The 22,800-nt window shown below is 40.1% G+C and overlaps 1 protein-coding gene across 2 annotated transcripts in view; it reads right to left on the bottom strand.

The window, feature by feature from the left end:
- The window catches only part of ITGA6 (integrin subunit alpha 6), a 30,370-nt gene extending 20,076 nt beyond the window's left edge, over positions 1-10,294 (bottom strand). Inside the window, exons 1-5 of one of the 2 annotated variants that reach the window (XM_017735615.1) lie at positions 10,276-10,294; positions 4,956-5,083; positions 4,490-4,569; positions 2,518-2,773; positions 926-1,057 (exon numbers count right to left, since the gene is read on the bottom strand). In XM_017735615.1, the coding sequence (XP_017591104.1) occupies positions 926-1,057; positions 2,518-2,773; positions 4,490-4,569; positions 4,956-4,980 (493 nt within the window). In that variant the 5' untranslated portion in view covers positions 4,981-5,083; positions 10,276-10,294. Of the gene's footprint in view, positions 1-925; positions 1,058-2,517; positions 2,774-4,489; positions 4,570-4,955; positions 5,084-10,275 lie in introns of those variants that run through there. The other variant, XM_017735614.1, reaches the window with a different exon arrangement.
- Between the last annotated feature and the right edge of the window lie 12,506 nt (positions 10,295-22,800).

Here is a 22,800-nt window from a genome sequence, read left to right on the forward strand (position 1 = left end):
TTAGGATGATTTTTTTAGTTGCCTTTACACCCAGTAATTACTGCTGATATTTAACAGAAGTTTATGCTCTCTTTCTCCTAACATATAAGTAGCTCTAAGTTTGCTCTCTTCTTGACTTGATTTCTTTCTTTTTACATTAGCAATGCCCTTCCCATCTGTTCAGCTTTCCATCACTCACAAAGAAATTCCAGTCTCAGGTTACCAAAACTGTATTTGTTGCATATGCCAAAAGCAGTGGATCAACACACCACAAAAATCTGCACTGGAACAGAAAGATTCTTTACACTTAATGCCTTTCCAAAAATGCAGCATAGCCTTTTCAGTGTATCTCACTGGTGTACAGAAAGGTCACTGGTCTAAGGACGTATTCCTGCTTGCCTGACTGCACAAGGACCAAGAGATTCACCTCCTGCACCACACACACAAGTAAAATATAAACAGCACTTATATTATGGTGCTTTAAAGGTCTGTTAAAAGCCACCGGAATTTTAAAAACTTGAAGAATAAAGGAGTTGCACGCATCTACCAGGAGAGAAAATCTGCAGTCTTAATAGCTACATCCAGAAACTCAAATTTTGATAAACCTTCTGATACCACATAGCAGAGACTGTGTCACTAAGGACTACAGACCCATACACCGTAATGACCCACCGCTGTGATTATAATCACTCCCTGAGATTCTGTAGGCCCTCGGCACGGCTCTTGAATCTCACATTACAACGACAGCTCTTCTAGGTACCTCAGCAGCATCATACACTTAAAACTGGCCCATAAATGTGGAGGGAGGCTGTGAATTATCCAGAACAGTTAAGATGTTACAGGGTCCACAATGAAACATCTGCTCCCATTTCAGATCATCACACCAGGCTGGGATCACAAATGTTTAAGAGGCCTGAAGAGATTTACCACATGTACTTAATCCTACCTAAGTAACTGTTAGCTGGAACAGGAACTAGATTCTTATCCTGGTGGCTCTCATCACCAACTTCGTAAGGCCCATCATCAAAGATACCCAGATCATAAAATGTCTGATTCTTTTGCTCTGCACGAACCACCCCTGAAAAAATGCAATGATAAAATAAAAGCAAATGAATAGTAAGCGAGAAAAATAACAAATAAATGTTCCCAACTTATATTAATTATGATGAATGAGATAGTGAGTGCTGTTATGGGACAAACACAGAATAGTGCACTGGGTTAGTGTTCTCTCTCTGATCTGTGTGCCAGAAGCTCATGCTGCTCTACAGAGAAGCCATACAATGATCTGGAAAACATGGGATACTAAGGAAATTATAAATAAAAACATTGAACCAGTTTGGTCAGAAACCACCCTCATCCCCTATTTCTTAGCCTTATAAAGCCTCTCTTAAAATGGAGGTAAGCACACAGGAGTTTAAAAAAAAATTTTTTAAATTACAGTCCATTATGACAAACACCAGTAATATATTTAGAAACGTTATTTAAGAAGAAAAAAGCTATCGTTCAATAAAAGGTGTGCTTCCCTTTTATCAGCTGGGATAATTAAGGTTTTGGCAAGCACAAACATGTTTTTCCATTATACAGAAGAGAACTCTTAGGGCTGTCCTAGCACTTCTCTGCAATTAAAGTCAAATGGTGTCTGCACTCAGTATGCTGTTTCAGGTCAGTCAGATTTTGTTGACAGATACGTGGAAGATTAAGTTTTCACTAAAGTACACCTTGTGCCAGAGCTTAACGCACTGATTTAGCACGGTTCATACACCAGGCACAGGTGTACAAGGTGGAAAAACACAGTGGTTGGAGGATCAGATGTTCTCAAGAGGAAAGTATTTACAGCTGTTGGTCTAATGAAGTGTGATGGGAAAAATCACTTCAAGAGCCTGAGCTGGTCATTTAGATGCTTCTGAATATAAACTAACAAAGAGTATCTAGGGCTTTTTCCCCTTAAGTTTTGGAATATCTCCTACATGACGCAGAGTACTTTGCTCTTAGACAGATTATCCATGAAATTTTACATGGACGTGCATGGATTTAGATATGAATGTATGTAGTATTGCTGTTATCTTCCTGCAACCCTTCAATATTTATTTCATGAAGTACTGCTTTCCACAACTTCACAAAGAATAAAGGGGAGAATACTGCAGAATAAGCATAGAGTTCAGCAGCTATCTAACATTCGCTCATATGCAGAAAAAAGACTGGTCAAGTAACTTATATAAATTTAGTAGTTTGTTCCTGTATGGAAGTGTCCAAGTAAGCCCTCAATCCCACCATAAGATTAAGACTAATAAGGGGAAAATTTGCTGTACATATGTGCAAAGTTCCATTTCTATTTATAAACACACTCAAAGGACATTTAAAGAAACTTCAGTAAACATTGATACAGAAACACAGCATTTTGTAAAAATAGGGTAAAATCATTACATCCCTATTATCTCCTCTCCCCTTAAAAAAAAATTATTAAACCTTTAGATGCAACCTTTGAGAGCAATCTCAGAGGAAATGGGAAGGGTAGGCAGGAAGGAAGCCAAGTCATACCTTTCCAGTTGTAAGTGCCTGGGGCACCAAACACAATATAATGATAGTCTCTAGTAAAAGTAGCAGCAACACCTTGCTGACAGGAACCAAACTTCTCATGGCCTCTTAAACGACCATCACAAAAGCTCCATACTCCATTATCCATATCATCCTTAATAGTGAGATCCTGGCTCAGCACATAGCACCTTCCAATGATATCCCGGGTTTCCTGCACTGTGTTTACATACTGCCTTTTCTCATAGCGATGTGCACACGTCTGCAAGACAGAAGAAACAATGTGATGTTTCTGCGTGTCATACACAGGTCACCAAAGAAGGCAGGGCTCCTCTAGCTACCAGTGCTGTAAGTCATGCTGTAGACACACTTGCAGTGCAGAGTCCAGTGTTTCCTACAGGCAACCTGTGGGAAAGGTTGGGTATCTACAGACACAAGTCAAAGCACTCCACTTCATGGTCAAAGAAGGCCACAGGGTTAAATCTCTAAAGCCCTTCCTGATACCTAATCCCTCTCTTTCAAGAAGTGAGGAGAAAACCACCCTCTCTCTCAAATAAAGAAGTGGCTGTTTCCCAACAGCTCTCAGAGTTGAAGGACTTTCAGACTTGTGCAGGACACAAGAAGCTGGTTCAACTGCCATCTACCCAAGACTATTCAGAACTTGCCCCTTACAGAAAAGGGCCACTAAGCAAAAGCTGAAAGCTTTTCCAGTGAAGGGGAGGGAAGTTGCTCCTACTTCCTCTGTTGGATGTTCCACTTAAAAGGTAACTGTCATTGGGGCAGAGCTGAAGCACTAAACACATCCTGTTCCTTATCCTTTTAGACTATCCCCTGGGAAAAGAATTATACTCAAATATTTAACACAAAGGATGAATAGCAACAGGGTTAAGCAGTGTAACCACCAAACCCCTTTGCCAGCAGTGTTTCTCAAAGAATCAGATGTAGCAGGTTGCGTGAAGAGCACAAGTCAGGTTTCTCAGCTGACAAACGTTTTCTATGGTTCCTATCAAGGCCTAAATATTAGGCAAACACCCAGCTGCTCCACACTGAGAGCACTGCAGTACTGTCCTGCTGCAGTGACCTCCAGGGTGCTCACACCTCATCTAATAAGTGCATTTTCCACTTACCACTTACAAAGAAAAGACAAGACAGCATTAGTTGATGACTAATTATTCAGTGAACAGGACTGTTGCCATGTGCTCCTCTCCACTTTGGGTTCTGAGACAGACCAAAGCTAGTTATTACAACTTCTATATGCTTAAATAACCAGATTCACGTCCTGAAGTCACCTGCCACCAGTTTTGGAAGCACTGACATAGCCCTCCAATTAGATGGGGAAGCTCCACTGCACACCTACTTTATGATGTATCTGGTATCCTGCAGCACCACAAGAGGTTTATTTAACTGAGAATGTTACTTTTTAACCTCTTTCTGTTGTAACTCACGAATACTTTTTCTCTCTGTTTAATATAAAATAAAGAGTATCTACATACTGTATAAAATGAAGACTAGCAAGTAGTCTTACTGCAGTGCAATGACCACATTAACTCACAGGAGCTACTCAGTGGAAGTCCCTGATAAAAGTAAAGTGAGGCTGATCATCTTGGAAATCAGGCTGGTGACAGTCTGCTACTTTTACAGCCTTATCCACTATTCTTCCCTATTTCTGCAGCCACTGGTATTTAAAAGAAACAATGTGCATGTGACAAAAAAAAAGTGTTCCCCTTGAAAATAAACTGTCCATCCTAGATTGTTACAAAGGTTATAAAGAGAGGCTAACTCATAGAAAAATAATGTAAAGCTCTTACGACCTCAAATGCCTTATTTTGCTAAGGAGACATTTAAGTCTTTACCTACAGGAAATCAAAGGAATAAACTTAGGCAAGTTACCTTCAGCAAGCTGCACAGAAACACAGACCATTCAGAACATGTAGTGTAGACCCCAGATGTTTTTGTGAGTTAGTCCTTTAGCACTTACCACCACATTTCCTCCTGGCCCCTGACTTTGGACAGTTACACCCATCCATTGGTCTTCTTTGCTCTCCATCTTCGGGTCAGCTGCAGAGTATCATAAAACAGCTTCAAATATTAACAGTTCACTATATTTTATTTTTTCTGAAGCCCATGTCAGGAGAGACTCTTCATACAGAACACCAGATAGTCTGCAGGTGGCAGTGTCTGTACACTTTTATCACTAAGAGCATCCATTTTATTAAACTTCTGGCCTATTACTTCAAGTTACATTAATTTACAAAAGAGGAGGAATCTACCAAGATTTAAGCGTCTCATACTACCTTAGCAATTAAGCTACAACTTCCTCTGAGGCAAAAAGTAGTTACGTATAAATCCCTAGAAGAAACTGATACACTGCCTCAGGAAAAGACATCAAACAAGAAAAATCAGACAACTGTTTCAATTCAAAACAAAAGCACTGAAGAACTTACTCTCCTCATCAAATTTGACACGCATGCAATTGGTATTTGGAGACGTAATGTCACAGCTGTACAGCCCTCCTGTTCTGTTGGCTTGTTGGGCTGGAAAGGCCTTTTCCCGAGGAGCTCCAACCAGCAATCTGCAGGTAAAGCAAAATAATTCAAAGAAAAATGTAGAAGGAATATTAGAAAAGAGAAAGCCAACAGAATCAGGCAGTGTTTTCACTAGAGGTTTGACATGCCAAATTTGAAGATGGATGAAAAGCTACACCACAGCACTGCTCTTTTAAAAACAGAAAAGAGGAAGCGGCAGGGGAGAAGAGAAGCTGTATAGCAGTAATGCAGATTACAATTATTGGACCTACAAGCCAGTACCTGTATTGTTACTACCGTTTTTATTGTTGCAATATTCACTGAGGGTGGTTGATAAAAAGTAGGTGTCTGGCAGTTTTGGGAAAATCATCTTTCTCTCAGGGCATCAAGTGGGGTATTTTTTGCCTTACTAGAAATTGTTCATAAGGGTGGGAAAAGTCACTAAAATGACCAGAAACCCCCACAACAGCAAATACAATTGTTCCCAGGCTGTCTTCTAGTTTTACACCAGTCCTATGCGACTGTTTGCCTAAATTTAAAGGCACCTTAGTATCTCTGACCAAAGCAAGGTCCCTCCTGGCCCAAGGAAGTGTTCACTGAACTCTTCCAGGGTCTGTGCGAACATGCACTCCCCCTCTCCACTCCTTTGGCAGATACTTCATTTTGAAGTTGAAAATGGTTTTCTCCAACAAATCTCTCATCAAGAACAGGCCATTCCCACAAAGGACTTACTTCTAATAAATGGCTACTCTAACAAGCCCTCCTTTGACACTGTTCTGGTAACCAAATGCAAAGGTTCTTATTTTAAACACTGAGTAAAGCAAATTTCCTTCTGTATCCACTGTACATCATGAGTATTTATCACAAAACCACCAGCAGGCATATTTACTTGCAAAATAAGGTGTGTCCAAAAAAAAAATCTTACATTGTCTGTTTCTTTGCAGTGTCACATACACAGGAAGCACAGCTGCCTCTCAGGCAGCTGACTGAAATTAGTAGCAACCAGTGTGCAGTGGTTTGTGGAAGAAACGTCATGCTCAGCTGAAACACTGAGGAAGAGAGAACAGTGTGTGGGTAAGTGCAACACGGCAGGCAGGCAGGCAGGATGGATGGACAGACAGATGGAGGGAGAACCAGGCTGTGCTTCCTGACCCTTGGACGTAAAACACTTGTGAAAAGATATCCCTGACATTACAGTGTCAAGAACAGCAAAGCTGGGACTACAGTTGGATCCACAAGGCTCAAAGAGGACCTCAGACCCTCTTTAATGTCCAACTCTAGTTTTGCTTTGTTGTGGCAGTGGGACAAAGCATACTGCTGTCCCTCAGAATGCTGTTCTTACTAAAAACAAGACTCACTTTTCTTCATATCTAACAGAGAAGACTGGATCAGTTACAATCAATATGTGCTTTTTCTTATTAAGAAAATGTTTATTCATTCTCTCTAAAGTAACAAGACCCAAAATTGATGCATTATTAGAAAACATGCATTTTTTTAAACATTTTTTTTAATTGTTGTATTGTGCAACAACCAAATTTTCACTATTTCTACAGGACTAAATTCTCCCACAATTCATTCTCCTCCTCATGAAGGTAAGCCCCGTGAATGCTGAAAGTAATTTTACAGGTAAAGTATTTGCCCTTGTGGACCATGCACAGGACATACCATGTGGGTGGGGTTTGGTTTAAAATATTTTCTGCTTTTCCCTCTATGTATATCTGCCATCTTTTTCAAATATTTTTTCAGAAACATAGCAGTCATCACAAGAGTTTGTAAACAACTATGATTTTAGAAAGGCATCAATAACTCAATTTTCTAATTTTGGCAACAGTGCATTTAATTGTAATCTCTTAGAGTAATTCTTCTGCAAAGTGTCTGTTTCTGAGTTATTCCTGAATGGGAGAATAGATACATTCTCTCCTCAGTTCTATTACTGCCCAGAGAAAGACAGATTACTTTTTTTTTTTTAACATTAACAACTGTAACTTTAGGAAAGCAGAGGTACTGATTTATTATCTTACAGGAATTTTTATTACTTCTACTTTTTCATTCAAAGCTTGGGGGATAAAAATGATGTACTGAATTTAACTTAGAGAAATCAAAAACCTTTTGTTTCAACATTGTGAACAAAACTAAATGTTTCTTGAATTTAAATACTTAATTTGGTTTAATTCATCCATCTGCATACTACTGACAGTGGTGGTGCTGGGTCAAGAAAATTAACCCTGTTCTTTTCTACAGGATAGTGAGACTACGTCTCCCTCTAGCTGAATTACCTTTTACAGCATACCAAAGAAAGGATCTACTGAGGCACGAGGGACTAAACAGTGGCTAACAGAACATGGAGTGGAAACATGTGCCACCTGCCATAAAATGCCCCAAACATTCGGTGGCATCTTGGACACCGCTGAGGTCAGCAGATGAAAAATGAAATTGCTCAGCCTTCCTTCAAAAAAAAAAAAAAAAAAAAGGCTTCCATCCAACATGATCCCAAATGAAACAGGCAACCTTAGATTCTTGCCCCCCATCCAAATCTTGCCTAAAGTTATTTTCCACTGTAAACAAAGAATTTCAAAGCAGACTTACTCAAAACCTTCCAGCTTTCAAAGAACTGTTATCAGGAATCCTGCCACTAGTCTTCAAGGTTTATCAAATACAAAAATCTTCTCTTAGGTACTTCACTGCAAGTCCTTACAACACAGGCCAACAGAAGCACATACTCAAAAAGGATTAGATCAGTTCAGGTATAATACTATGGTAAATCCTGAAATGTATTTTCAAGTAGCTACCAAAGACCCATTAAAAAGTGGCACAACTCCTTTGTAATTGTTTACTATTTTTCTGCCCTAAAGGCCACAGCAGAGACTAAACCTACGCCCCTGGGTTCTGCAAGACAGCTTACTGAAGGTGATGATTATAAATGTTATGAGGATTATCAACACTGTCAGGAATCTAAGTAAGAAAGTCACAGGCATCTAATCTTTGGCTGAATAAATGAAGCAAAACAAAAAATTCCTTGCAAACACACTGTGACTTCTGATCAACAGAGCTGCTGTTCAGCTTGCCTACCTTTTAAAAGGTACATTTGAAGAATCAAAATTCTATTATAAAAGCCAAATTACTTAATTTAAAAATAAAAAGTGTGCACAGAAGTATGACATGAACCATGCATCAGTGTGAATTTCAGCATGACTGCAGTAGTACAAATGAATCAGCTCATATACTGAGCTGTGCTACGTGCTCAACAGAGTCCTTCCAGACAGAGGACACATTCCAGTCATTACTCTATGGCTACTTACTCAGCTGTGATTTAATAAAAGAATTTTAATCAAGTTTGAGCTCATTATGCCAAAATCAGGTTAGCTTTTTCTGGAGCTATGCTTTCTCATTGGCAAGCAAAACCTCTTTGTCCAGGACAGAGGTACGGGTAGAGTGAAGGGATGATGCTGTCCCAGCTATCACTATGTCCTTATACTGGCAGATGAAACATGGACGCTTAAAACCTAGGAACTTTTCCTCTGCAAATGGAGAATGACAAAAATAAATTCTTAATTTCTCTTCCCCCATGATCACAGTATGATTCATTTTATTCACTGGGACTTCTCCCTGAAGATCTGTGGACATAGTCTACTGTAACTACTTTCAATTATGTCTGAATGCCCAAAATCATGCTCCAGAATCCATATTTAGGTAACAAAATAATGCCCCAATGTCAAGACTGCAGAGTGGGAGATGAAAACCCAAGAGACTCCAGCATGCAGACAATTTTACTGATTTTTCTATCCCATGCCAGGTTTGCCTTGTTACTCTACAGAGAACAGAAGTTCAGCCATACAGCATACTGAACATAAACATCTCTGAGCATCAGTTTCTGTCAGAGACTTAGCTTTTTATTGACTTATGACAACTTAATATCTAATGTTTACCATGAGTCCAACGTCAGACAAAAGTAGTATTGCTATTCCTCCTGTAAATTACAGAAACAGATTCCTCTAACTACTTGAATCCTGATTTTCCCCATACATCTTGCTTCGATATATACTATAACCTAACAGGGTTTTCCCTGGGCCAGTCAGACTGCACAGGTATTAATCTACAGAAATGTAACATAATGAACTATTAATAGAATTTAATTTAAAAGAAGCATCTATCAAGTGACGGTGTTGGGAAAAAAAAAATCTGAATTCTCTCATACCCTGGCATAAAACTACAATGTTTTTTAGCTCTAGTTATAATTACAATACATGTCTTCCATTTTCCAACTAAAATTCTAATTTTAAACCAAATGAACCCATCCAGTTGCTGTATCAGCTAGAATTATTTTATTTACTGATTTCTCTTAATTACTTCTTGAAGATACATAATAATGACTGAAGTCCCACTGCCAATTACGAGTATCTGCTGGTTTACAGGGACAGATTTACTCCCTTACAGCCCCAGATTCACAGCCAAATTTAAGATACTCCCCTAAAATTAGAGCTCCAGGATTGGCATATAACAACGTTTAAGCTAATTGACCTTACTGAGGTGCAGTTTTGGCTCAGGTGGATGGTTCCTGCCCTGCACAGACACCAGTGACCCCAGCTGTACCTGCATGTGCAAGGCACAGCTGGAACACAACAAGGAGAGCTGTCCCATGCTCTCAAGACAGGGACCAGCACAACACCACATCCCTCCGTGGAACCCTATGGCACAGCTACACCCACCCTACCTTGCTGCGGTGCGACATTGCGAACACAACAGCTGAGGCAAGAAAAACTCCATTTCACTAGTTATGCCAAGCACTACTCAAGTCTCAGAAAAGATATCAGGGCATCTTACTGGCTTTATCTGCATCTGGAGCAGACCTTTGGATAAGTGTGTGTAGAAAACAAGCTTCATAAACTCACATATTTCCAAGAAGCAAAAGGTGAGAACTCACTGCCCACATTCAGGTAGGCACCAGGCCTCAGTTTGTCAACTGCTGTGGACCAGTGTTGCAAAAACATAACTATAGGTCCAATTCCAGATACACAAACAGTCTATAAACTGTAGGTCTGGTTGCATTTAGAAGAGCCAGTCTGTGCCGGTTTGGACAAACCTGGAGGAAAATATCCTCTGGCAGAAGGCAGGTTACAACCAACCCTACCCCACCAGGTTCGGGAAAAAAAGAAATTTTCCTCAGAGGAAAGTGAAAGAGATAAAAACTATTTATTTAACAAACACACAGGAAAAGGGTAATAATGCTAAACAATAAAACCTCTCGCTGTGGAGAGAAACCTGGGAAGATTCCAGAGTCCTTCTGTAGGTGTGGTCTCTCTCCTCCTCCTCGGAGCTGGGTCGTGGGCCCACCTCCAGGGCCTCCACCTCAGTAGAAAATTCTCCCAGTGTGTTCTGATGTTGAAACGGTCCAGAAGAGAAGAAGGGAAAAAAAAAACGAAGTCCCAGAAAAATAAAGTTCAACCCTCCATCTCTCTCCGGAGAAAAAGAGCCAAAAGCTGGCTGGAAAGCAAGCAGGGTGCTTCCTCTGCTCTTGCTGCTGTTAGAAGCAGGGGAGTCTGTGTATATCGGTGTCCTTGAACAAGCTGCTTTGAAAGTTTGCTCGTTTTTTTTTCCCTCTCCCCCCTCTCAGGCTCAGTTTAAAGGCACAGAAAGGCACAAAGTTAATTTCTGGGCATAGTGCAGCGACAGGGGATACACATCATGAAGTCACCCCAAGACACAGTCGTATTCACAAACAGCACGAATTATTGAATGCAACATACAGCGTTCCTCTGGACTGAGGGTGAGAATGCATTAACTGCAGAGCAGTTACATACAGCACTAACAGTGCCATTGCAATCACAAGCTTAACGTCCCAGGTCAACACACAGCATAGCTGAGGACACAAGGCTTACCAAACAGTGCCCCTTCTGGGGAGGGCAAGGAGGATGAACCTGTCTGTCTGTTCCTGCAAGTTCGCTCAAATTCTCATCCCCCGGCTGGATGCAGAAGTGGGGTACTTTTATGCCGTATTCACTATCATTGTGCAAAGCACTGTGGGTAGGACTGCAGTCAAATCTTCTGTTCTTTGTGGGCAGGTTTGCAGAATACATCTTGGCAGGAAGTGTTCTTGGTTTGTACAAAACATTTCTGGGTATCAGGTAAAAGAACAAGACCACGTGGCCTATGCCTCACTTGACATTGCCACCTCCAATGCCACGGCAACAGAAACCACAAGACCTCCATCTGATTTCCACACTTGCACCTAGAGGAACCATGGCCTATTGAGCTTCGCATTTTTTTCACCATTTTATGCTTCCAACAACCAGTATTCAGCAAGAACAGTTACATGAACATCAAGAAGAAAGGGTGTAACTTCATTTAATCAGATGTGGCCCAAAAGAGTTGTTAAAATCCAAAGTAAAATACACAAGCTTTCCATTTCAACATATATTACAGAATATTAAGCAGTAGGGTTCAGATTTAAAACCCTCCCTGCTTCAATTGGCAATTTTTGAAATGTTTAGTAGGTGGCTGTGGCTCCTTCTCAGCTAATGAAAACAACAGTGAGAACTAGGAGTGGTGTCTGCTCACAGCTATGTGAACTCCCTCCAATACTGCTCATGAAACAATCTTGCTCACTTCCAAAAGGAAAGTCAAAGTTAAGATGAGAAAACCGTATCAAAAGAAATCCAGAAAACCTCCAAGCTCCTGGAAGTATTCCCTCACTCCACAGTGAAATTCTTTTCTTCACTTACAGCCTGGAACTGTCCAAGGGTAACATATGATTTTTGCAACATACTCCAGAGAAGAAAAATTATCAGTAATTCATTACAGTTCTGTTTTGGAATAAACACTTAATCAAAAGAAATCAAGTAAAAGTAGGGAGAAGATCATCTATGTTTTTTAGAGTAAATCCAGTTCATCAAAGTAAGAGGCTTCCATGGAGTAAATTACATTTTGATTTAAGCAAATACAAAAAAATACCATAGTCTGCACCAAACTCAGATACTCTGCTATCTCCCAAAGTTTTCTTCATTCCTTAAATTCTTTCCTTTTCCATGGCATCTCCTACCCAAACAAGGTACAACATCTTTGCCAGCCTCTCTTTAGAAGTAAAAGCAACACATCAGTAGTGCCTGCTCTGAGCCTTAATAGACTGGAGAAGAAATCATGGTAGTGTTTCCTGGGTCAGAAACCATTAAACATTTCCGCATACAGGCGAAATAAAGTAATCACTGGTGTAAGTAATTTCCAATTTTGCAGGCTTCATTGAGCACAAGTGTCCAATTTAATGTTGCTGTTCTCAGGTAACAATGCTGCCGCTGCAGACTTTGCACTTCATTATGTTTTCAGAAAGTCTCCACAAGGGGGGCAAATTTGGAAACTGACAAAGCTAAAAGCCATGAAACGTCTCACCCCTGAATGGACAGTTAAGAGTCCGGCATCCTTTCATTCTCCCAGTTCCAGTGCCTTCTTGGGAAATGAAGAAAACAGAGTAACTAGCTCTAACTCAGATTAAATTCTACTACAAAATCACCAGTCACAAGTCATCTATCAAATGTTTAAAACCTCCTGGCAGAGACCCCTGATCACAATGTGGGCATCTACAGCCCTCCACCTGAGCTATATTTTCAGTCCTCTGCACTAATATGGTCTCAACTGTTTTTAAAATTAACAAACACAGAAGACAGATGCATTTAACCACCACAATATTTCAACATAACTGAAGCTGGTCAGTGGGACAGACTGTGTGTGAATATTGGTGGCACCACCCCTGCTTTGTGCTTGGATTTGGCATTCCACAACAAAAACAAGTCACAGGACAAGAGCACCACAGACTAATTAGCACAGAGGGGTTGTCTCTTCACACACTCAGGCTGCTAATAGGAAGTGGAGCTGAACTATGGGACTGGGCTCCTCCAAAAAAAAAACCCTCCCCAGCAAAATACAACCAGTAACTGTGTCAGCAGGGAACTTGTTTGTGATGCTTTTTACAGAGACACCCATCATGGTCAGTATGTTCTTAACAGCTGTTTTAAGTGACTGAATATTCTCCTGATCTGCTACTCCATAGCTACGTTTTTGAACTAACAGTGCAAAGCCGTGGCCAAGTACATCATTAATCTCTGTTGCCTGGAGGCTTGGCACTTGAAGGATTGCAATTTTCATTTTATTTCTTCAGCCTTTTTTAGGAAACAGATTATGATAGAGGCTGGAAAAAGACGCCAAAAGCAGCACAAGGACTAGGGCAAGCTACTACAAAGCAAAACTGGAACTACAAAGATACCTGTTGTTCTGGAAAGGCCACTTTTTATTGACTTTCTCAAAGTCACGTGGAAAAATAAACACTTTCCCATCACAGTCCAGAGCCCAGCCTGTCTAGATTTGAAACAGGTTTTGCAGATCTCATTTCCATTGGTACAAAGCATTTTTCTTAGAAGAAATGGTACAGTCTGCTCCAAATTTGTATTTCAAAATCCAGTTTTCCATTTCAGACACCACTCTCTGGCTTTAATCAGAAGATACCTCATAGTTTTCATACTGTCAAATAGCAAGTGCAACATGTACACTGCTTACAGGTTTAATTTCTCCCTTACAATCTCTGCATTTTTCAGATTCAAAGGGAAGAACACCTGTGCCAGGAACAGACCTGATTACGAACTGGTGCTGTAAAATATGTATTAGACAGTTTTATAATTAATTTATGATAAAATTATGGAAGAAATCATGTTAAAAGGATTTTCACTCAGGTTTTCTAACATGGCAGTACCTGGTACTACATAAAATCCTCTTACAATAACATGCAGTTTAACTCAAGAAGTGACAAGTGCACCATTTCAAGAAACTAACTTGGGAGCCAAAGTCCTGGCACTTCTAGCTCAGCCCCATAGTCACCTTGTCTGCACTGGAAGGACTGAACTATGGGAGTCCCACCACGGCCAGCTGGGCACAACCCAGCTACTCCGCACTTCAGATGCACTAAGCTACAGGTCCTGACAGCAGCAGGAGAAGCAAGCAAGGACAAGTGCAGCAAAGAAGCAGGGGTGACCCTGCAGTCCCCAGCTACCTACAAGCACAGAGAGAGTGAACCGTCCGCCCCCACTGCCCCACCACTGCAATCTTGCTCTGCTGCCAACAGCGCCCACACAGCAGGGCCCTTCCTGGCCATTGCCTCATCCAGTGCAGCCCCTGCTCTGCACCAGAACAGGCCCTGCAGAAGAAGCTGCTATATAACGTGGCCAGTCTGTGCTGTGATCAGTGTCTTGTGGACGTGGCTCACTCCACAGGCACAGTAAACAAGTGTGTAACAGAAATTAGGAATTACTGTCTCCTGCACCTGGGCTGCGGGTCATTCATGCCATAGAAAACCCCAGAATTCATTTAAACTTCTTCACATTTGCAGGACTCATCTTTGTATCCCCACTGCACATGGCATCTCCATATAAAGTTCATTAAAAATTAAAGCAGCACCACATCATATATTAAGCACATGTTTCAGAAAACAAACATGAAAGCAATGAAAATATGGAAACAGTTGCTCAGACTTTCTTTTTTTGGGGGGGGAAAAAAGTCTGAAAGCAGTGTGCCCAGTCAGTATTTGAAGGCACTGCTTGTTTGAGAAGTAACAACCTTAACAGGCTTATACTGTTCTATGTTTTGAAAGCCATTTAAAAAAAAATTATAGTAGTTCTAATTCAGCACAGAACAAATATTTGGGTTGAAATGTCATTCCTCTATTTCCTTCACAGAATGAAATACATCAGTTTCACTTATCACCATAATTAAACTATTAAAAGGCATGAAAGAAGTACAGCAAGAGGGATGGACATTTTACTGTAGAATCAATGGGCAATATAACACACTACAGCAACTAATACAGCCCTGCAGAAGTTGAAGAGCAACTGCTCCCCATGCTGACAGAAGCCATAGTTCCTTCACTCATACATCCATCTATGAGATCACCCCTGCTCCTCCTTTTCCAGACTTACCACCATCTCCTCTGAATTGTAGGGGGAATACCAAGACAGGTAGAAACTTCCTGCACTAGATCTACAACCACATAAATTCTGGCTGATTCATGGTCTCAACAGAAGTTCATCACATTTAGTTAAAACATACCAAGCAGCACCCCAGGGGGAAGCTCACCCACACCAGACCAACACTGGCACCCTTGAGCTAAGCTGTGCCCTGCCCAGCTGCCAACCTAAGCCCATGGACTACAGAAAAGTACCCTGTGGGAGCGGGCTGAAGAACTCTGCACGTGTAGAAAAAGCGTGGACCTTCCTGATATATAATCCCTAATAAGAGCTATAGAGAACAAGTACAAGAACAGCCATCAAACACACACTTCAACAGCCTGAAGGTACTTGCATGCTAGAGCACAGTTCAAATTATTCCTTCAGTCTTAAAGCCATCATAGCCCTGGGATAAATGCCTATAATAGGATCCACAGTTTGAGTAAGACTTTTCTTCAAGCCATGAACTTAATGACAAAAGCACATGTGTCACCGGGTACATGACGCATTATGCCCTCATGCCTTCAAATTAACTGAAAACACAGGCACTCATCACTTGGAAGAACATCACTACAATAAGGTACTTTCCTAGGAGAAACAGGTCATACAAATGCCTGTGCATCTGGGATGCTTAAAGAGCCCTTCTTTTATGTTCCATGCAGATACTCAAACACTAATCAAACAGATCAACAGAATTAAATCATACATTCACAAGAAACTGCTCTATATACACATCTGTGGAAGAAGAAATCATTATTTTTTATTATGAATAGGAATGTACAAACTGAGAATTTCAACCAGCTTTAAAAACAAGATTTTTTGCAAAATAACTTATGTTTGAGACTATGCCAAGAAATCCACTGCATTCTCTTACTCTGTATACTGCTACTCCTCCATATGCACACATACTTAGTTTTTACATGCATCCCCTCATACATACATTTTTTTCTTTTGCCACTCCCCACATTCTCACTTGAGCAGAATCTAGAATTAATTAGTTGTTTTCAGGCATTTTTAACACCCTATGTTCCTGTAATCTGCAAGTTGTGGAAACGGTATTGCAGCTATTTCTAGGACTGGATCTGATCTGACAACGAAAGTATTCTTCCACTATATGCAGGAGCACAGCTTGGCTGGAAAGAGAAGAAACTTACATCTTCAGCAATATTCTGGGACCACACTACATAATTATCAAACATTTCTCCAGCAGAAAAATTGAGTGGATAAAAAGATTACAGAGACTTGCAAAATTACACCATATAGTATGGCATAGTAACAGCTACAGGAGTTTGCTGTATAAGAAAAAAAAATATCAAATTTATTTCAGCATCTTTGGCCAAGAAAATGTAATTTACACTTGAGGGTTTTTTAACACTACACAAAGATGGACAATTAAAATGTCTTTTCACACACTCTGCTAGAGATCATTAATGTCTAAGAGCCAGCAGATTGAACCACTATGCAGCTTCAGCTGCACTGATGACAAAGTGCAAGGCTAACCAATCTTCATAGTTCCCTAAGCAAAGTATTGTGAAAAGAGCAATAAGAAAAGGACACAAAAAATTCAGCCTCACATGGGGATGGTGTCCTTGCTATCTGCAACAGCTGGTTGCCACTTTTGACCACTTCCAGGATAAACATGCATTTCCCTCAGATCTTTGACCCACGCATGTGCTGCTGAGCAAACAACTCTGGGCAATACAGGAGTGAGTTGTTCCCAGCATATTTACAATTCTCTGTTTTTTAAAGATGTATTTTATAGACCTATTTTTGAGAAAGGTAACAATGATAGATGAAACAGGCACAGAGTAAGCACATATAGCTCCGTTGCAAAAAAATGTCATCTTCACTAAAAAGGAAGTAACATTCAGTCTACCAAAATTCTGCCATTCCTGTGGACACTAGCTATCAGCAAACTCAACAATGCTGATCATTCCTATCTGCTGTTCCCTATTTCTCAGACGATCTCCAGAGTCTTTGAAAGTAGAAAATAAATGCAAGGAATACAGCTAAGAACTACCCTAGAAGCTCGCTAGCTGGCAGTGAAATCCAGTGCAAGATCTGTCCATGTTACCTTGAGGGACTAGAGTACATTTTTATGCTGTAAATGGAATCTTGCCAGGGCCCATCCCATACACCCCTCCTCTTCTTTTTTCCTTGATTCAGTGGACCTTCTCCCTCCCAAACACAGTCTGAACATCCTCACACACATTAGAGCTCAACACCTTAAAGGAAATCAACATTAGGAAATTACCTATTTTTAGATGCAGTTCAAAAGGAACTAAAGGAAACAAGAAAAATAGCCACTGCTCCAACAGATCCAAAAATGATCAATGCATACTAGTAAATGCTTCAAAAATCACAATGCAAGAAGCTGCACCTTTTGCCTTTCACTGTTATTTTGATACAAAAATCTCTCTCAGGTACCTCACAGCAGAATACACACAGCCTGTCCTTTAAGCTAAACCAACATAATTGCAATTCTCTTTTCCAAAGTAACTGCTATGGAATTCTCAAAATCATCTTAGAAAACGTGATAGTCACAATACGTTAAACCAAGGGAAGTGCATTTTAACAAGAATATGATATGTTTTATGCTAGAGCTGCAAAAGGAGATTTATTAACCTATGGTATAGTTCTTTGTTTTTTAAGATGTAGAATGATTCCCTTAAAAATGGAAGTAAAACCTTTTTTCCACATTCATGTTTGTTTTTCTAACCTATATTCTTCTCCCATTACTTTTAAAGCAGCAACTTGCTTATGTATATTGCAATCAAAAATATTCAGTGCTAATAAACAAATTACTCCTTGTTTTCCAGACTACTCTGTATCGTTCTTTCATCAAATATTCCCGTGCTGTTACCTACCCTTGCTAAATACCACTATAAGGTGTTAATCTTCCAGCTAATGTTTCACAGTACAGACAACCATCTGCTCATTCACTAATACAGATTTTTACTTACTTGCTCTTAAACTGACATTTGCCCAATAGCCTAGTCTCAGTCTTGTCCTTTCCACAGAATATGTCCTCAAAATGTGGCATTTTTGCAGTTATGGATAGACTGATTAATCTAGACCCAGGCTGGTTCTGAAACATTTAAGCAACAGCTGATTTTAAACAGCAGTTCTTTCAAAATAAATAAGGTATCTCCAATGAGAATTTACCAGAATGCATTCCTTACAAAACTTACAGTTGCTCTGGTACATGTGGGTGGACTTTAACAGAGGAAAAAAGAATGGCCCATGCTGACTGGTGAACAATTTACTGCTGTAATATGCCAGGCAATCCAACATGCTGATTTCATTTATTTGGTGGATTAATCAGACAGAAAAAAATTAATCAGTAATCACTCTTCTCTGCTTGTTAGGCCTTATGAAAAAACCATTTATGCGAAGCCAACCTACCTGTCCGGCTTCTGCCACCGATAACCAAGAACACAACTCAAAATCAGTACTGGGAAAAAGCAAGCCTTCTGTAGTTTGCTCCTCCTGTAACAACTACACAACCCTTATGCAACATAAATTCATCATCTCACTTCTTTCACCCATGATATTACCATGATGGATCTTCCTTAAAAATCTGTCCCTTAACACTACAAGAAAACTCTTCACCTACTCCTCCCTCCTCCTTCCCAACTTCATTTGATCCTGACCTTCGCCACAGGACATCTCTCTTGACCACAGACAAACTCCTCTACTACCACAAACTAAGAAAGCAAATAAGCATACTAAGCAGGTTATCCAAGAATAGTTTGCATAGACAAAAACAGAGAGACGCTCAAGAAAAGAAAATACTAGGTGCAGTGACACAGTAAAATCATAGCCTAAAAAAAAAAGGAAATTGATTATAAATCCTTTCTTTTTTAATTGACAGAAGCACTAACTAAAGACCATCACTATTATAGCTTTTAAACCTGAAGGTGTAAACATGCATTGTTATTAATTCAGTTCACTCGAAGTCTGAATTACACTACACCACCTCTGGAAGCAGAAATTGTCATCTTCTACTGCAGACCAGCATAATCCAGCTCTTTGCTGCCAGAGCGAAGTGTCTCTGAGCCCAAGCCCTCATAGAACACAAAAGTATTGGCTAAACACCACTGAGGATGCACTGCAGCAGTACAGCAATGTCAGCAGTCCTGCTGACCTAAGGCAACTGTTATGTATTGATATAACAGCTCACAGTAGAGACATGCAGTATCAGCAAAACCTGTGACAAGTGAAAATTTCAATAAGACACTGCAATTTCTAGGCTGGTGATGATCAGTGCAGTCTTGACATAAAGTGCCTATCCACAGATTTTCAGCTGGGGGGAAAATCCTGCATGTTGGTAACTACAGTGTCTTCCCTTTTTTGCCTTACACAATAACAAGAAGTCTACCTGAATTCAGCTCCATACTTCTACTGAAAATAATATCAGAAATACTTGCAAGTAAATCCTTGTGGGTCCCTTGCAACTCAGGATATTTTGTGATTCTATCATTCTAAACTACAAATAAAAACTGGCTAATGGGTGTTAGGTTTACAGCTGAACTGATCTTAAGGGTCTTTCCCAACCCAAGTGATTCTAGGATTCCGTGATTCTATGAAAGGAATATACAAATTTAGATATTCTTGATGCTTGTGTTTTAACTCAAGATGCTTAAATCATTGTGAATTACAACCAAACTGGAATGGACTTGCTGGACATCTTACATGGAGTATGCATACATACAGATTGTATCTCTATATATTCTATAAAATTACATATATATGACTACACGCACTACATATATAGTGAGTAGCTAGTAATTATATTTTTATTATAATAGTAACACATTTATAACATATAGTAGCTAATACATATATAATCAGAGCAGTCTCCATCTAGAGATGCTGGATACACTCACATTTTCATTACAGGACTACTTACCTTTTAACCATGTTACTCCCATAGCTATGCTGTCCCCGAGTCTCAGAGCCCTCTAAGTTACAAACCTTCTTCCAGTCTGCAGATGAAATGCACTGCTGTTGTGCCACTACCCCCTTCCAGAACCAGAACTCCCTTTCATCGTACTAACAGATTACAAACAGAACAAGCTTACACAGGGCAATAACTCCTTTAGAGCTCCATCATCCTTTTCTGCTGCCTGACTCACTGTGCTTGACAATGAACCAGCACCATACACGCAAATTCGGGGAGGCTGCCTTGGTACCTCCAACATTAATGTTCCTCAGTGCACATAAAGTTTACGTTCAGCTGTCTTTCACACCCACGTACCATTAGCAGTCCACTTTCAGTCACCACAAACTAAAGTTTTTCTCCTCTCCATCTGACAAACCTTCCAAGTCTTCTAACCTGAAGATACTCAAAACCAAAATCTTGTTACTAGTCCATTGCTTTATACTCAGTACCATTTACAACTAATGTCAAAGCAATTGAACAGTCATCTGTTCACAATGTTGAGAGTTAAGTAACTCCTCATTAGCAAACATGGCATTTGTAGCTAACAATAATAAATTACGATTGCCATTCAAAGCTAATATGCAATCCTCAGTATCCTGTGACTAAGAAAAAAAGATGATCAAAAGCAAATACCATGTTTAATCAAAGGCTATTTCAGCTGTACCTCTATTTGTCACACTTCCTAGATATTCTCCACCCTCATCTTTACAGAGGATTGTTGTAATGATTAACACTGAATTATATGGTGTGAGGAAGAGGGAACCATTTCACTTAACAAATGCTTAAGTGAGGTAAGAGAAGAATTACACATCATTTCGTTTGTTTTACCAAGCCTTGCTCCAAGCCACTAGCCCTTGAATAGAACCAATGTATTTCAACTTCTCTCATTTTCTTGTTTTCCCAAAGATGGACTGATCTTGCACATGTCTACAGAAACAACGTTTCTAATTTTGTAAAACCAGAGGGGTAGAAGGGTGCTCAAGCCAGCAGGTTTCTTTGAAATGAGGGTCCCTGCCAGATGAGAAACCAAGCATCACTTTTAATTACGTTTCAGTGTCAAATTGGAGTTCGTGTACTTTTGGAAACTACTTAATGTTCACACTCTACATACAACTGAGTTTTGAAACTAGCATCCATTCAAGAAGAAGAGGTAAAATAAATACTTCTATCTGACTAGGAGATAGCTGTACATAAATCCACTTTTGCAGCACAGGAAAGACACAGACCAAAATGCAACTGGGAATGCAGAGGTAATGCGCTGTTACAGGTAACAGGCAGCATGCAGGCATTAGACATACTTGTTTCTCAGCAGTAGACTTCAGTATGACCTGAACATACTCTGTTCCCATAACTTTCTACCTTCCCCAAGTATCTGGACAGCAGATACCATTTGTTCCATCAATGAAGAGTCAATCAATTTAGAAATTGCATGCAGTTTCCATGGAAAAGACCACACAAATCCATAGGTTCAACCTAGCTCATTTTTATCTGATATAAAAATGCAGACTAATATGGAAGGCTTCTCTTCAAGACAGCCCACCAAAACTCCTGTTTCATAAGACAGAACTCACACAAAGTGAGTTAAACACAGCTCAGTCCCCAAGAAAGATAGTTACAGCTCAGCATATTTAATGTCTTATTCTCTTAAAGCCACACACTATTACTCTTACAGGCAGACAAATTGTATTCAAAGTGACTACCACATGCCTGTCTGACATAAAAGGTTTCATTCCAAGCATGCTACCCAGCAGCTACCCAGGGTAGTACTCCAATGCTTTATGCTAAAACTCATGGATTTGAAAAACGGCCAAAACACCTCATACTCAGAAGTGCATGTCACCGTAAAACACAGTTTGTCTAGTCTGGTTTTGTCTCTAATGGAGACCCTTGGTTCTCATGAAAGCCTGGATTCAAAAAGTCATGTCAAGGCAGATAGCATCTGGCTTTGCTCTTTTGCCACATTGGATTGCCTGAGGAAGCACTTACTAGACATACAATACAGAACTTTCATACCAATAATCTCTGAGGCATTTCAGCCAAATAGTACATACTAGCTTGAATACTGTGACTGTCCTTGTGTTTCTGCTGTTTCTTTCTTCCCAGTAATTGGCTGTCTCTGCATATTCCTACACACTCATTCTGCCAGTACTGACAATACAACAGGAGACCAAGAAGCTTCAGGCACTGCTTTCTTAGTAGTACTAAAATGAGACCAATGCAAGAGTAATCCTGTCAAGAATTAAGATAAAGGCTTCTGGAAAGGAGCTCACAGATTTGCATTTCATTCCTCAGGATGCTACGGGTCATTTTATCTGCTAGATGGAAGATGAAATGTGGGTGTATGTGATTTATACTCCTCCACACACTGTAATTTTTATGAAATCCCACAAGAATGGAAGTGTGAGCAAAATGAGCCCACAGGATTTTTCAATTTACCACCTAACTTTATGAAGAATATTATCTCTCTCCAGCTTCCTTCTCCCATTAACTCTATATGGATAATGGGCGTATCCTGCCTTGAAGTAAAACTAAGTATTTGGGGAAGGGGCATTTATTTAACAATACTTTACACTCACACTCCATCCAGCACTACTGGATAGGGTGGGGTCCAGCACTGCTCTGCTATGGACACAAAGCAGCAAAGATGCTGAAGATGTACACAGGAGCCTTATTCTGCCTTTGTAATTTCCCAAAAGAAGTTTCACGCATATGCCGCTAGCACCGACTCAGTTTCCCTGACTTCTTTGTATCACCTCTCATCCGCACTCGGGGGCAGGGAGTTACCCGAGGTTACCCGAGGCCGGGTACGCACAGGGAGAACAAAAGCAAGAGGCTGGGC

The sequence above is a fragment of the Corvus brachyrhynchos genome, unplaced genomic scaffold, assembly GCF_000691975.1.
Source record: "Corvus brachyrhynchos isolate BGI_N302 unplaced genomic scaffold, ASM69197v1 scaffold255, whole genome shotgun sequence".
Taxonomy (NCBI): domain Eukaryota; kingdom Metazoa; phylum Chordata; class Aves; order Passeriformes; family Corvidae; genus Corvus; species Corvus brachyrhynchos.